This window comes from Cotesia typhae, unplaced genomic scaffold (assembly GCF_013202065.1).
Source record: "Cotesia typhae breed Kobodo isofemale line unplaced genomic scaffold, CoteBio_Ctyphae contig_48, whole genome shotgun sequence".
NCBI classification, from domain to species: domain Eukaryota; kingdom Metazoa; phylum Arthropoda; class Insecta; order Hymenoptera; family Braconidae; genus Cotesia; species Cotesia typhae.
The window spans coordinates 2,069,851-2,084,594 of record NW_027423756.1 but is presented as its reverse complement, the minus strand read 5'-3'; the positions used below and the strand labels follow the sequence as shown (position 1 = coordinate 2,084,594).

General features: G+C 36.2%; 2 protein-coding genes across 3 annotated transcripts in view; both read left to right on the top strand.

The window, feature by feature from the left end:
- LOC141529515 (patj homolog) overlaps positions 1-14,744 on the top strand; it is a 769,735-nt gene that overhangs the window by 134,300 nt on the left and 620,691 nt on the right. The gene's annotated exons all lie outside the window — the stretch shown is intronic.
- LOC141529535 (uncharacterized) lies at positions 8,562-13,755 on the top strand. The gene has a single exon (XM_074246124.1). The coding sequence runs from the start codon at positions 12,096-12,098 to the stop codon at positions 12,696-12,698; it is 603 nt and encodes a 200-aa protein (XP_074102225.1). The 5' UTR covers positions 8,562-12,095; the 3' UTR covers positions 12,699-13,755.

The window sequence follows — 14,744 nt, the reverse complement described above, 5'->3', positions numbered from 1 at the left end:
CAAAGACCCGAAATGGATCGACATAGTCGTTCAAAAACACCTGCAAGTCATTAATTTAACTATAGCGAGTACTTGTGATATCTTTTACTTACCGAGAAACAGGAAGAAAAACCGAAATATGAAGTATCCATGCTGGGACATTTCTCGGGTGGTGCTCAAATCCAAAAAAGGCTCGGACTACATCAATACCAATTATATGGCTGGAATTGACGGAAGATGTAAATTTATAGCGACGTAAGAACTGATGGCAACGACTTTCGATGACTTTTGGAGCATGATCTGGCAGGAAAACTCTCGAATCATCGTGATGCTGAATGGTACCAAGCAAAAATTACAACCTATAAATCCCCAGTATTTATGCATGAACCAAGATCATGCGATATTGAAGGAGTTTATCATCAAAGAAGAAAGCGTTAGGACGGGATCCCATTTCATGTACACACAGTTGAGAATTCTTCATAGACCGACCGAAGATTCGAGGATAATACATCACTTCAAATATTTTGATTGGACAGAAACTGATGCTCCTGATGTAGGATTGATTCTCGACTTTCTGCTAAAAGTCAACAAGCAAGACCAGTATTATTTCAAGCGAATGATTGTAACTAACCAACGTCCGGCAAAACCAATTGTCGTCGCAGATATATGCCTGTACCAAATGATACACAGATTGAAGGTGTCAGTGCCGTTAATGGTGCTGAAAGCCAGGCAACAACGGCGATTTAGCATTCCGACTTTGAACCACTACATTTTCATTCATAATTTCATCCTTAATTTTTTGAGTATCATAAAAGTGAAACCTGAAGTATACTTCGATTTTCGTTTGCACTTGGCTCATAATGACACTCAGTTATTTATGTTATTATAGACCTATAATGTAAGTAAATTATTAAAGTTACGGATAGTATTCATCGATATTTTATTTATACGAACTCAACCACACATAATTTTTTTTTCCGAAATGTTAAGGTTTTAGACTTTATTTATTAATTTAATTATAACCTCCATAAATACTCTATCAGAGACATATTTTTATTTTCCTTTTATACTTATCGTTTAATATTCAAACAAAAGAAGGAGGAAAATAGTTTTGCTACCATTACTTTTTGTCATAAACGCTTATTTTCATTATAACAATACTTTGAAATGGAAAAGAAAAAACGTATTTTGTCGTGAATCATAAATTTCAATTACAATTGTCACTATATATTTTTGCAGTACAGCGATCGTTAATGTCTTACTTGATGACTTTATAGTATTCACTTTAGTAGGGGAGGCTGAGTTTGAACTGAACAGTGATCTCTTATTTTAACAAACTTTAAAACTTCCTACATGGAAATCGAATTATTACCAACAGAATAAAACCGAAGAGTATAGTTACAATAGCTGGTAGGTAATTCAAGGACTTATCGTAATATGATTTAATAACTAGCATTTAAAAGCCCTGAAATTGTGCTAAATCAAAAACTGTTTTTCATCAGAGAAGCTGCTTAATTAATGTTCACAATAAGAGTCTACATTAATAATTGTATCCAACACTAAAACTGCTATTACAAAGTAAATATTCTTTATGAGTGTGATTGTTTTTCCTCTTTCACCAAGTGTATACATCATATCATACAATACCATAACTATAAAAATATCACACCGGAAAATCTGATATAAGATAAATACGACCTGATTAGGCCTCAGTTTTACACAACCATTACTTGCGATAGCAGTGCACCCAGGATTAAAAAATATGAATTCTAAGAGCGCGATTTTGCAAAATAACTCCAGAAGATGGAGCTATGATTCAGCAATGAAGAACATCAAGTTCGAAACTTCTGCGAGCTTCGTCGACGGCAATAACATCCCAAAGAAGTTGATGGTCGTCAAAAAAGCAGCTTCTGATTTCTCAGGTCCTAATTTTTGGGACTTGATATGGAAGACTGACAGCAGAGTGATCGTGCGATTTTACAAGGGTACATCCATAAGACATAAATGACTGAATAGCAATACATCCCTGGCGTACGATGTGGGTCAATTTACCTTATGGAAGAAGATTGTCATTGATAAATTTTCATTACACTCAGATAATCTTGACTGTAAGAAACAACAAAGAAAAGAAGTCAAAAAAGATAACGCACTACCAATACCACGAGTTTCCTGATCAACAGACGCCCTTCTACTCTGCGCAGCTCATATCCTTCTGGAAGATTGTGAACGAAAAGTATGAAGGCATCATATCACCGGAAGAGAAGGAAAATGGACTGTGCCCAATTGTGATGTACAGCGCCGGATGTTTTGAAAGGTTGGTGTCGATCTGTGCGATAGACATTTGCCTGGACCAGTTGACGGAGGAGCAATCAGTCTCGGTGCCTGACACGCTTTTGGATGTCAAGTACCAAGTTTCTTTTGATTCTATGAGCGCGGAAGAACAAGAGTTTATTGATAAGACTGTCAAGCACATCAAAAGCGCGTTACTTTAGAAGAATGAACAAGATGACAGTGACATATACCCCGGAAATGTTTCTTTCAGAGATCGAGTTCGGAAGTATTGTTTACTTTTTAAACGACCATCTGTTTTTTGAGTGTTTACTGTTTGGGTAGGGTTAGCACTACCGTTCTTGTGATAGTTTAAATGTGATATGTGATATATATATATATATATATATATATATATATATATATATATATATATATATATATATATATATATATATATTTACGTAAGTACAAATCTGTGATATAACTTGAGTGAGAGGTAAAAAACATTATCTTTTTAAGCAAAATATGGTTCTCTAAATTAGAAAAATCTACCCTGATAGCCAGAGTTTCAGACCAACAAAGTTAGTGACAGATAATTGCCACCAACTTAACGACAACTTGCGGTCAAGTTCCGAATTTGTAATTATTGGCATCAAGTTGACACCAACCGAGTGCGTTTTCAAGACTTGCTGACAGACAACAACTTGGTGCCAAGTTGCGACAGTAAATTGCCTTAGGTATTAGGGTAGTTAACCCTTTCTTTAACACAAAAAATTAAAAAAAAAATTACGCATGGCTCAACCATGATTCACAAAACTACAGCGTAGATTCTCAAACGTTATGATCTATTAAATTAGTTAACATTCTATTAAATATGTCTTTTATGTCTTGTGATGAAAGCTATTCTCGTATTCAAATGAAAACATATTTTGTAAATATTTTCGAGATAGTATTATGATTTGTAATTTTTTACGACCGAATCAATCGTTATGTGACATTAACATTTTTAAAAAAGCACGGAATATGAATATCTGTGTGTCGTTTGAGGGAATGTCTTTCACTGAAGAAATAGAGGTTTAAAACATTCAGGCAAGCTTTCTTTGACGTAGCCGTAAGCTGCCCCTTTTTGAATGAGAATGATAATAATGTTACATTAACTGTTTTGTCGACTTGTAATAATGGGTATTAACATGGATTGTACTACTTAAATTGTAAACAATGTCTTTAGTAAACCACTAAGTAACGTAGGCAATAAATTGTTAATAGTAAGTAAGTTTGCGGTTGAATGAATCAACCAATAACTATGATTGAAATAAATATATTTTCTATGTGTCTAATAAATCTTTTTTAATCTAAACCACTTATATTTTGAATGGAGTCAATACTACACGAGATAGATACTAATAGGTCTCCAACTTTTATTGAAAGGGATGTGATTCATAAACGAGCGTGCAATATCGCTAGATTTTTTAGTATCAAGTAGCATAACTGTTCCCAATGTACCCATAGAAGGTAAGTTTCATAAAAATTAAAGTTTTAAGTTGATGAAAGTTCAAACTCCGAGGTCAAGTTAGCAAAACCGCTTGCTACCGAAATAATCTCAACAATTATAGGTATCGAGCGTTATTGACGTATTTTATCATTGCAACATTGACAGGAGGCAATTAAGATAAGAATTGACCCTATTCGTGATCCGGATTCGGCAGATTAAGAGAATAATAATTTTTCAAATTTTCTATTTTTTTTTTTGGATTTAAATTCTTAGATTTCGACATTGAACATAGCCCTGGTAATTAAAAGAAGTAGACTAATTACGAAGTCACCGAATAAAAAAGTAGGGCTCACGGAGGAAGAGATGGAAGAGATCCTAAAAAAGCTAGGTAGGATTGAAACTAAGATCTCGGAGGAATGCAGGAAAGTGAGTAAGAGAGTGGATGAGCTAAAGGAGAAAAATAGAAAGGAAAGAGCAGAACTCGGAAAAATATGGGAGGAAAATAAGAAAAGGATGAATGAGAGATTGATTGATTGATTGATTGATTGATAGTTTATTAATGCCAAGGCACAAGCCAAATGGCAATTTTAAATACAATATGATTTACAAATACAATAATAATAGAAAAATTATATAAGTACATAAACTATAATAAAGATCTAATATAAAAATTTATATTAATTTTATCTGATTCAACTAGCATACTCACTAAATTATTCAATTTATAACAGCCGATAAAATAACAAAGTTGGAGAATTTAACACTTAGAATCTAACAGTAATTATCAGAGAACCTATCACTTTACAATAACAAAATTAATAATCCAAGTTCAACAAATGGTCAAAAATTTTATTTTTGAACACTTCAAGACTAGATGAGTTTACAATCTCTTCAGGCAGTTCTTCCCACAATCGTATTACACTCACTTGGAATGACCGCTCCATGAAGTTCGTAGCAAAATGCGGAAACGTGAAAAGAGAGTGTTTTTTGGCTGCTAACCTATCTGAACGTCTGACTTCGGTCTCCTCAACAAAAGCATCTCGTAGGTACTTGGGTTTACCAACTTGAAGTAGCTTAAAGAAGTAACAACTCATGAAGTACATTCTACGATATTTCACAGTAAGCCATCCCAATTCTCGTTGATAAGGTGTTATATGCTCATCTTTTCTAAGATTGAAAATGAACCTAATTGAGCAATTTATTGCACGTTGAAGTTTTAAGTCATTTTCAGATGTTGAATCTACTAATACGATGGAACAGTAATCAAGAAGTGGTAAGATGGTGGATGATACTAACAATTTCCTGACGTCAGTTGAGAAAATATTCTTCCGAACCTTGAGAGAATGCAAGGCTGAATTAACTTTGCTAACCACTAGCTTGACATGATGATTCCAACTTAGGTTCCTGCTGATGTATAATCCCAAGTACTTGGTAGTATCAACATATGGAATTATGACACCATCTATAATAATAGGTGGCATATCAAAGTTACTCAGTTGTTTCAGCTTGCTATTTGAACCCAAGATCATTGCTTTGGTCTTGGACAAGTTTATCTCCAAGCCATGCTTCCTTGCCCAATCCGCAACTGATTGTGCATCAATGTTGACCTGTCTGACTGCCTCTTGTAGTTGATACATAAAGAAATGTAGATAAATATATTTGTCATCAGCAAACAGACCATGGTTACAATACACTAGCCATCTGACAACAGAATTCATGACAATTAAAAACAGGATTGGACCAAGCACAGAACCTTGAGGAACACCAGATGAAGTTCTAAGGAGCTGAATTGGAGTCCCAATTATTATTCAGTATTGACTGAGAGCGATTTGATAAGTAGGAGAAAAACCAGATAATTGTTTCCATTGAAAAACCAAGCTCAAATAACGCAATCAGTATGATCTTGGGGTCAACATAGTCAAAAGCCTTACTCAAATCAAATAAGACTATTATGGTAAGTTTATTCTTGTCCATCGCCTGCCTAATATCATCAGTGAGCCTCAGTAATGCTGATTGTGTGCTGTGATGTTTCCTAAATCCAGATTGAAAAGGGTCGAGTAACTCATTATCCTCCAGATAGGTTATCACTTGATTAGCAATGATTCTTTCAAACATTTTGGCCAGATGGGATAGATTTGCAACAGGTCGGGTATCTGATGGAGATCTAGGCGGTGAAGTTTTATTCAAAGGTATAATAAAAATAACTTTCCAAATGTCAGGGAATATTCCAGTATCAAGAGATCTATTAAATAATGCAGTAAGAAACAGTGAAATTTGTGGAAGGTGATCCCGTAACCATCTTAAATCCAATCCATCAGGACTTTTTCCTTTAGACTTTGAAAGAGTAATATGCAGTGCCTTAGTAACATCTACAATGTCAATCGTGGTCCACTTGAATAAACATTTGACTTGTCTTGAATAGTCCATCGGCAGTAAATCAACAAAATTTTTACTGCAAGGTGGATGCTTTCTTACTATGTTTGCATAATACTCATTCAATTCAAGAGCATCAAAAAAGTTTAGCGGGGAAGAAGGGTTAGACTTAATTAGTCCAAGATGTTTAAGCTTACTCCAAATAGATGAACCATATGAAAGATTTGAAAGAATAGTTTTTAAGTATTCTTCACGAGCATGATTCAACTCAGCTTTTAAGTTTTTTCTCTTAATTCTAAAAAGAGCAAGCAGATTTAGGTCCTGAGTTCTCCTGGCTTTTTTATAAATTTTATCACGTTCTTTGCACTTCACTTTTAATTCTTTTGTAAACCAGGGATTACTATGACGGACTATCTTCTTAGTGATTTCGGGTGCAAACAAATCCAGAGAAGATAGAACACCAGCTTTGAAGAAAATCAGCAACTCATTTGGATCCGTATTCTCTAGAACAGCATTATCAATTTTTAAAGTGTTCATCAAAGTTCTTGAAAGAGCTTGATGATCACAATTCTTTAGGTTTCTAAAGGTAATTTTCTTTGATGCTGGTTTTGAACAATTTAATTTATATTTACAAAATAAATAGTCATGGCCATCAATGAACGGAGAATCGGATTTAGCAAAAGAAACTAATTTACTATCACTGTCAAGCAGGATGACATCTAACCAAGAATCATAGTTATTTTTATGAAAAGTAGCTCCGTAAGGTACGCAGAACAGTGACGATTCAAGAATAAAATCTTTCAGGTGCCTTGCAGTGTAACTATCATCCAACAAATTACAATTTAAATCACCAGCTATGATTATATTGTTGAAATTTGGAGCGAATCTTGAAAAAATGTCAAAGAATTCGTTGAGAAATAGCCCTTTCGGTCTTCTGTAAATGCAGGATAATAAGAGATGAGATCCAGAGGATAAGGTGACATCGGCTATTAAATATTCTGGTTGATTTAAATAATCAGAAGTTGAAATTTGTAAAACCTTGACTATTAAGGACTCACGGACAAGACAGGCCACTCCACCTCCCTGGATGTAACAGCCAGTATCTGCATGTTGTAGGGTTCGATCTCTTCGAACAATATTGTAGCCATTCAGTGAAAAATACTGTTATCATGAAAGGGTTTTAACCACGTTTCAACAAGGATAATAATGTCTGGTTGAGTATCATTAATCAAATTTAAGAATTGAGCAGTATGGCCAACAAGGCTATTTATATTTAGACTAAGTACATTTAGTGATAAAGATATATTTTTAGTTGAGCTATTAGTTGAATCAGTTGACTGTTAATCTAGTTTGGTGAGATCAGCTTCACAATTTATCATAAGTCTTACCGAATCTTCATTCTTTTTGCAAAGACTTGCCCATATCTAGCCCAAACAAACTTAAACCTCTTGACTTTGGCTTGTTCCTTAGTTTTTAGTAGCAATCTATGCGTTTCAGGAGACAAAAATTCGTTAACATAAACAGATCCCTGAAAAGCCATATCGACTCGAGTAGGAAAAACCTCTTTAACTAAGCGATTACCTGTTTTTCGTTTCTTATCAATAATGAAATTTCGCACTGGAGTCGACATCATAGAGACAATATAAGAGTGTAATAAAGGCTTATTTTGATTTCGTAGCTGCTTATTTTTGATTTCAACTTTACGGGAACTTAAGACACTATTAAGTAGATTTGGTAACTCTAGATTCTTAAAAACCGCAGCTGTAATGTCATCTGGTGTTAAATCCTTCGCCAATGCATCAGGAATACCTGAAATAACTAATTCCGTGGTATTACTTGACGTCTGTGAAGAGGTAGATGGAACAGGAGCTGACTTCTCAAGGGTACATAGTCTTTTATGGACAGAATCCATATCAGCTTTTCTAGTTTTAGTTAAATTTTTAAGGTCTGAACTAATTTGAGAAATGGACTCGGCATTTGTTTTAACATTAACTGCTAAATCTGCTAAATTAACCGCAGCAGCTTTTTGCGAGTCTTGAACTTCACATAATCTCGTATTTAAATCCTCAAGTTTTTGGTTACTTAAGAGTTCTGTGTGACAAAGTTTCTCCATTAAAAGTGTCAGTTTTTCATCAACCGATTTTTCGGACCAATTTAAGGGTAAGTTTGACATTGTCGGTGAGATGATAGATGGTAGAAAAACTGAATTATCACTTGGAGATAATGGAGAAGCTGGTGTTATCGGAGACTTTAAGGACGAGATTGATCCACGAGCTTTGAATGTGCGTTCAAGAGGAGAAGAGCTTGCTGACTTGAAGCTAGAAACTGAGGAGGCGTTGGAGCTAGTAGATTTTAGCGACACTGGTCTCTTTAATTTTGTATCGAGATTTTCTAGAAGATGGTTTAGTTGATTTCTGCAGCAATCTGATTTTTGCCTGTTTTTATATACTCGCGCGCACAACCTGGATGAAAGTGTTGCTCACAAGTGTTACAATTTACTGACGATCTAACAGGTCGCTTGCATTTAGCACATATATCAGACACCAATGGCATAACCAGAAGTTTAAAAGAGAAATATCCGTGAAATGACCAGACAATTCAACATCAAGTTACAGTTTGCTGGTTATAAACAAGGTAAAATAACTAATCACGATAGTGTCACTCATTCCTTCCCAGCACACACAGTCTAGAAAAGTCCAATTTATTTAATACACTTGATAGGTAAATATTCAGTCAGGAAAATTGTAAGTAGTAATTTACCACACAATTTACCATTCAGAGAAGTTGCAAATAGCAACTTACAAGGTAATTTACCAATCTTGAAAATTGTAAGTAGTAATTTACCAAACAATTTACGACTCGGAACAATTTCAGGCAGCAACTTACAAGGTAAATTTCCAATCAGAAAAATTGTGTGTAGCAGTCCACAAAGTAATTTACCAAGCAATTTACCATTCAGAGTAATTTTCACCAATATAATCCCTTGTATTATACACTTAATGTTCTATACCAGATTTGAAGCCAGAACAAATTGACATCCAGAATTTGATAAAAGTCAAGTCAACTTAGCCTCAGTAATCATAATGATGTCCCACAAAAAAAAACAAATTAGTGTTGACATCAATTTATGCCATCTACAGTCCACAAAACCACAAAAACACTGGGAAATCCAACCCTTTTAACACAGAAAGTTATGAAATAAGTCCTTTAATTGTTAACAGGTTCAATTTATGAGAATTTTATAGTTCAGTTTGCAGATGTTTAAGTTATTTTATGATATATTAAACTGATATTTAAGTTATTTTGAACTGGTAAACTTCAAGTGGAGGTTGACATCAATTGATGCTAATTTGGCTAACAGCCCACTGCACACAAAAACCACTATCAAGTTAACCTCTTCAATGTTGAAAAATAAATATACAATTATTATGTGATCCACAAAAGGCAATTTAATACAATTTATATGTCAGTTTGTAGATCGCAATTTGTTGCTTGCAATAAATCTGGAACAAAAAATGCCCGGGGGCAATTTACAGCAGAAAAATGTTTTAAAGACAGAGCGAAAAATTTGACGTGTTTATGTACTTACAGAGAGAGAGAGAATGGATGGTTTGGAGAGTAGATTAGAGAAAATAGAGATGGTCGTAAGTAGGTGAGGGAATGGGGAGGGAGATACACTGGAGTTAGCGGAGGGGAGAATGGACGAGGAGGCGGAGAGAAGGTTAAGAAAAATGGAGTTGGAAATTGAAAAAAGGGAAAGAGAGGTTAAGAGAAAGAATGTCATCTTAAAGGGGATAGACATGAAGCCAGGGGTAGGTGGATGGATGAAACGGAGGATAGTAAGGTTATATTGGGTGGAGACTTCAATGCACGAACGGCCGCGGAAGGGGGGATTAGGATAGTCGAGGATGAGCTGGCAAGGAGTTTGAAGAGGTCAAAGGATCAGGTCATTAATGAGGAAGGTTTGGACCTCTGTAAGTTTCTCGAGGAGAGAGGCTGGGCTATTCTAAGTGGATGTATGAAGGGAGACAAGGAAGGAGATTGGACTTTTATTGGGGAGAGAGGCAGCTCAGTGATTGACCTGGTCATCATGGAGGAAAGGGGCTGGGATAGAGTGTCCGAGGTGACAGTGGAGGATAGGACCGAATCGGACCATTTACCTGTCGTAGTCAAGGTAGAGGTACAAGAGAAGAGGACGCAGGGAAGCTCAACAAGGGGCTGGGGAGAGGAATATGGGACAAAGATGGCATAGAGAGGTTCCAGGAAGCACTTGGAAAAGGAGACAGTGGAGGAAAATCACTAGAAGAAGACTTGAGAGAGAGAATTAAGGAGAGAATTAAACTAGAGAATTAAACTTGAGAGAATTAAACTTGAGAGAATTAAACTAAGGAAAGTCTTACAAAGATGCCAAAATGAAAGAATAAGGACTGAGGAGTACGTAAGGGTTAAAAAATGCTATAAGAAGATGTGTAAGGAGAAGATGGCAGCACTTGAGGAATGGGAAGAGCGGGTTAAAAATACACATTCAGAAGGACAGATTTGGAAGGTGGTAAATGAGGGTAGAAAAAGAAGAGGTGCAATAAATGCAGATATAGAAATGGAAAAGTGGGATGAACATTGCAGGGACTCACTGGGGGAAAAGAAGACATGGTAAGGAGGGAAGGCTCTGTGAAAGAGGATACCACAGGGGAGAGGAATGAGATGGACGAAGGAGATATCACGTTTGAGGAAGTAAAAGATATGGTCAAAAAGTTGAAAGATTACAAAGCGATGGGAGAAGACGGGATCCCAAACGAGGCGTGGAAATATGAGGGGCAAGAAATTATATTAGAATTGTGGAAAATTTGTCAGAGGGTCTGGGTTGGTGAAGGGTGACCGGAAGATTGGAAAGACGGGGTAGTAGTTCCAATCGCTAAGAAAGCAGATGGAAAGAGGGTAGATAATTATAGGGGGATTACGATTACGCAGACTGCGTACAAGGTATATGTAGGAATTCTGGAGAGGAGGCTTAAGAGGGAGGTCGAAGGTAAAGGAATCTTACCGGAAACACAAGCGGGTTTTAGGGAAGGAAGGGGGATGATAGACCACATTTACGTTCTAAATTACCTCATTAACAGAGAGATAGCAAAGAAAAAAGGGAAGGTCGTAATTCTGTTTGTGGATTTTAAAGCGGCCTTCGACACGGTAGATAGGGATGAGCTGGTGAAAGGGATGATTAAGAAGGGAGTAAGTGTAGGATTGGTTAGGAGATGTGAACAGGTGTTGAGAGAGACATGTGTCAGGGTGAGGATAGGAGGGGAGTATGGAAAAAAATTTTGGACGGAAAAGGGGGTTAGGCAAGGGTGTCCTTTCAGTCCTTTACTGTTCGTGATATTTTTAGCGGACCTGGAGGAGGAACTGGAGAAGGGTAGATGGGGAGGAGTGGACCTATCAGGCGGTAAAAAGGTGTACTCATTGGCGTACGCAGACGATGTTGCTCTACTAGCAAAAGAGGAAGAGGATATGAGATGAATGATAAGAACGCTGGAAAGAAACGTCGACAGTAAAAAGTTGGTAGTAAACGTAGGAAAATCGAAGATAATGAGGTGTAGGAAAGGTGGAGGTAGAAAGAGAAAAATAGCTTGGAGATTAAAGGAAAAAGAGTTGGAGGAGGTGGGCAGATACACGTACCTGGGTTACGTGTTAAGGGCGAATGGAGATCAGAGAGAGAATGGTAAAAGGGGCAAGAATCCTGGGGCAAGTGTGGGGTTTAGGAAAAAGGAAGTTTGGTAAGGATTGGGCTAAGAGATTGTGGTTGTTTGACAAATTAGTATGGTCTGTAATGAACTATGGAGTGGAGATCTGAGGTTGGAAATGTCGAGAAGAGATTAAAAGAATTCAGGAAAGATACTTGAGATGGGTGCTTGGAGTTTCAAGGAAAGTGGCTGGTTATTTGGTGAGGGAAGAGCTGTAAAGGGACAGATTGGAGGGTAAAGCAGGGATGAGAGCGTGGAGTTACGAAAAAAGGATTGAGGAAGGGCGAGGTGGTCAATTAGCTTGGAGATGTAGAATAGAGATGAGAAAAAGAATAAAGGCAGGGAGAGGTTTGGTAGGTTGGGAATTAGAGAGGGAAAATTACTTCAAAGAAAGAGGATGGAATCTTCTAGAGGTGGAAAGGAGTAGGGAGGAAGGGTGCATGAGAGGAAAGGAGTTCGTAAGATTGGAGAAAAGAAGGCAAGAGAAGGAAAGGTGGGACAGGATAAATGAAGCTAGAAGTAATAGGGATTACAAATTTATAAAGGGATCAGGAATACCCGGATATCTTAAAAAAGGATGGAGTGAAGAAAGATGGAGCAAGTTAGCGAGATTTAGATTAGGAGATGCACTGAAGGGGGGCAGGTACTGGGAGAATAAAGAGGATAGGCTATGCAACGTCTGTCTTTTAGAAGAGGAGACTTGGGAGCATGTTTGGGAGGTGTGTTCTGGGCTAGGGGGGGACAGAGGGTGGCAGGAGATGAGATCAGAAGTACTGGATGACGAAGGACAAGGAGAAACTTGGCTTACAGGGATTGAGATGCTATGGGGAGACAAGGAGAGGGTGTAAGGGGGTCGCGAGTAGTAAATTACAACAGAAGCGGAGGTCCCTTGAGTGCGTGTGCAATAGAGGTATGGAGGTTTGGGTGGAATACGACTGCGGGTTTTTTCTTTCCTTTGATAGCTTTCTTTTTTCCCGCCAGTGTGATGTGTGATCATTCTGGTGTGTATGAGGTTGTAAATAAAGATAAGTAGTTTTCAATTTATATGGATTAAGCGTTATATTGTAAATTAATATTTAGATTTAAGCACAATTTTGTAAGTGGAATGGGAGTCCGCTGTTTGTACCCCATAAAAAAATGGGAAAATAAAGCAATATTATTATTATTATTAGAGAGGAATATATTTAGTTTGAATATTTAATGAGGCTTTTTAAATTTGTAGAATTTGAAATTTGGAATTTTGTAAAATTAATTCTAGGCCGTTGGGCTGAATTTAATTAATTTAGTAAATTAAGTAAATTAATTTATTTGAAAATTTGTTTAATGATTTTAATAGAATAGTGAGTTTAATAGAAATAAAATTTGAAATTGAATTTAGTTGAGAAATTTTGGTTGATAAATTTTGTAATGAATTAAATTAGAGAATTTGATATTTTGTATTGAGGAAATGTTAAGCAAAAAATTCCAGGAATGTAGATAATTAGCAATTCGGAAAAATCGAGTAATTAGAGAAAAGTGTGTATTAAGTTAACGTCCGGTGGACGATCGATTGTATGGAATTTAGTGAGTTATTTAGAAACGTTGTATAGACGCCCGAGTCGGGGGTACAATGGATTAAGTTAGGAAACCGCTGCGTAGACGCCCGAGTCGGGGGCGCAGTCGGGAATCGGTTTTAATTGGTATTCCGTCAGGTTGACGAGGTAAATTGGTATTCCATCAGGTTGACGAACTAAATTATGTTATTTGGTATTCCGTCAGGTTGACGAGGTAATTTTAGTATTTTATGGTATTCCGTCAGGTTGGCGAGGAAATTTATGGTATTTTAAGGTATTCCGTCGGAGTGACGAGGTATAGAGAAAGTTAATATTTAGATAGTTGTAAGAATAATTGGCAAGGGCCAACGTAGGTGAGAGGTTCTCACAATTAAGTTAGTTTATAAGTTAAGTTGTTAAGTTTGTAAATTAATTGAATAAATCATTTTAATTGTTATAAATTATTTTTTTCAGTTTTATTTACAGCCCTCTCGGACTTCTCACGACCCTGTCTTTCCCCTCTCATGCTTCCCCGGTTTCTGGGACACCGTGTCTAAAATCCCAGTGGCGCCCTTTCTAAGGAGGAAAGGGGTGGCTAACTGAACCTGGGCAAAACGCCCTCGTTACAATACAATGGTGTTAGGAAAGAAAAGGAGAAAAGTAATTTTGTATATCACGAAAAATTAATAATAATATAAACAAATATTTATTCAAACAAATTACTTAAATTTAAGTCCAGAGCCGAATTTTTTAGCCGGATGGACTGTATAATCAATATGATAGTAATAATGTCCCGTATAATTATTAATAATTGGTCTAGATTTTCAATAGACCATTTGGTTATTTTACGACGACTTTAATTATGAAACAGAAATTTTATCTGTGCAATAAAAATTTTATCTAAAAAATTTAAACTAAGACATACCCGAATTCCTCAGTCGAGTTATATTGAAAAATACAATTACAATTTTAAAACAATACTGGTCAATTCGAGGATACAAACGCATGGCTTTCGGGACAGGTACTCTACTACGAATAGCCCTTACTAACGACGGGGTCGACTCGACAATCAATAATAATCTCTAATAACAAATTATCTGAGCCAGGAGACAACGCGACAGTGATGCCAACTCCGGGGTTTTCCCTCCAAATTTAGGGGGAAAAAATGTATACAGGGATTTTTTTAGGTGGTGAAATTTTTTTGGGATATTTTTAGGGATAAAATTTTATTGGTATTTTTTAAAAATTTTCTACGTACATCAACAAAAATAAAAAAATTCAAATCGATTGAATGTTTCCAATTTTAATAGATGACACTGTATTCATTTTTTATTATACTCTTAACAGCTGACAGATAAAAAC

What these genes read in the sequence shown, in the direction of transcription:
- LOC141529535 (XM_074246124.1), top strand. Translation starts at nt 12,096, where the DNA reads ATGAGAGCGTGGAGTTACGAAAAAAGGATTGAGGAAGGGCGAGGTGGT.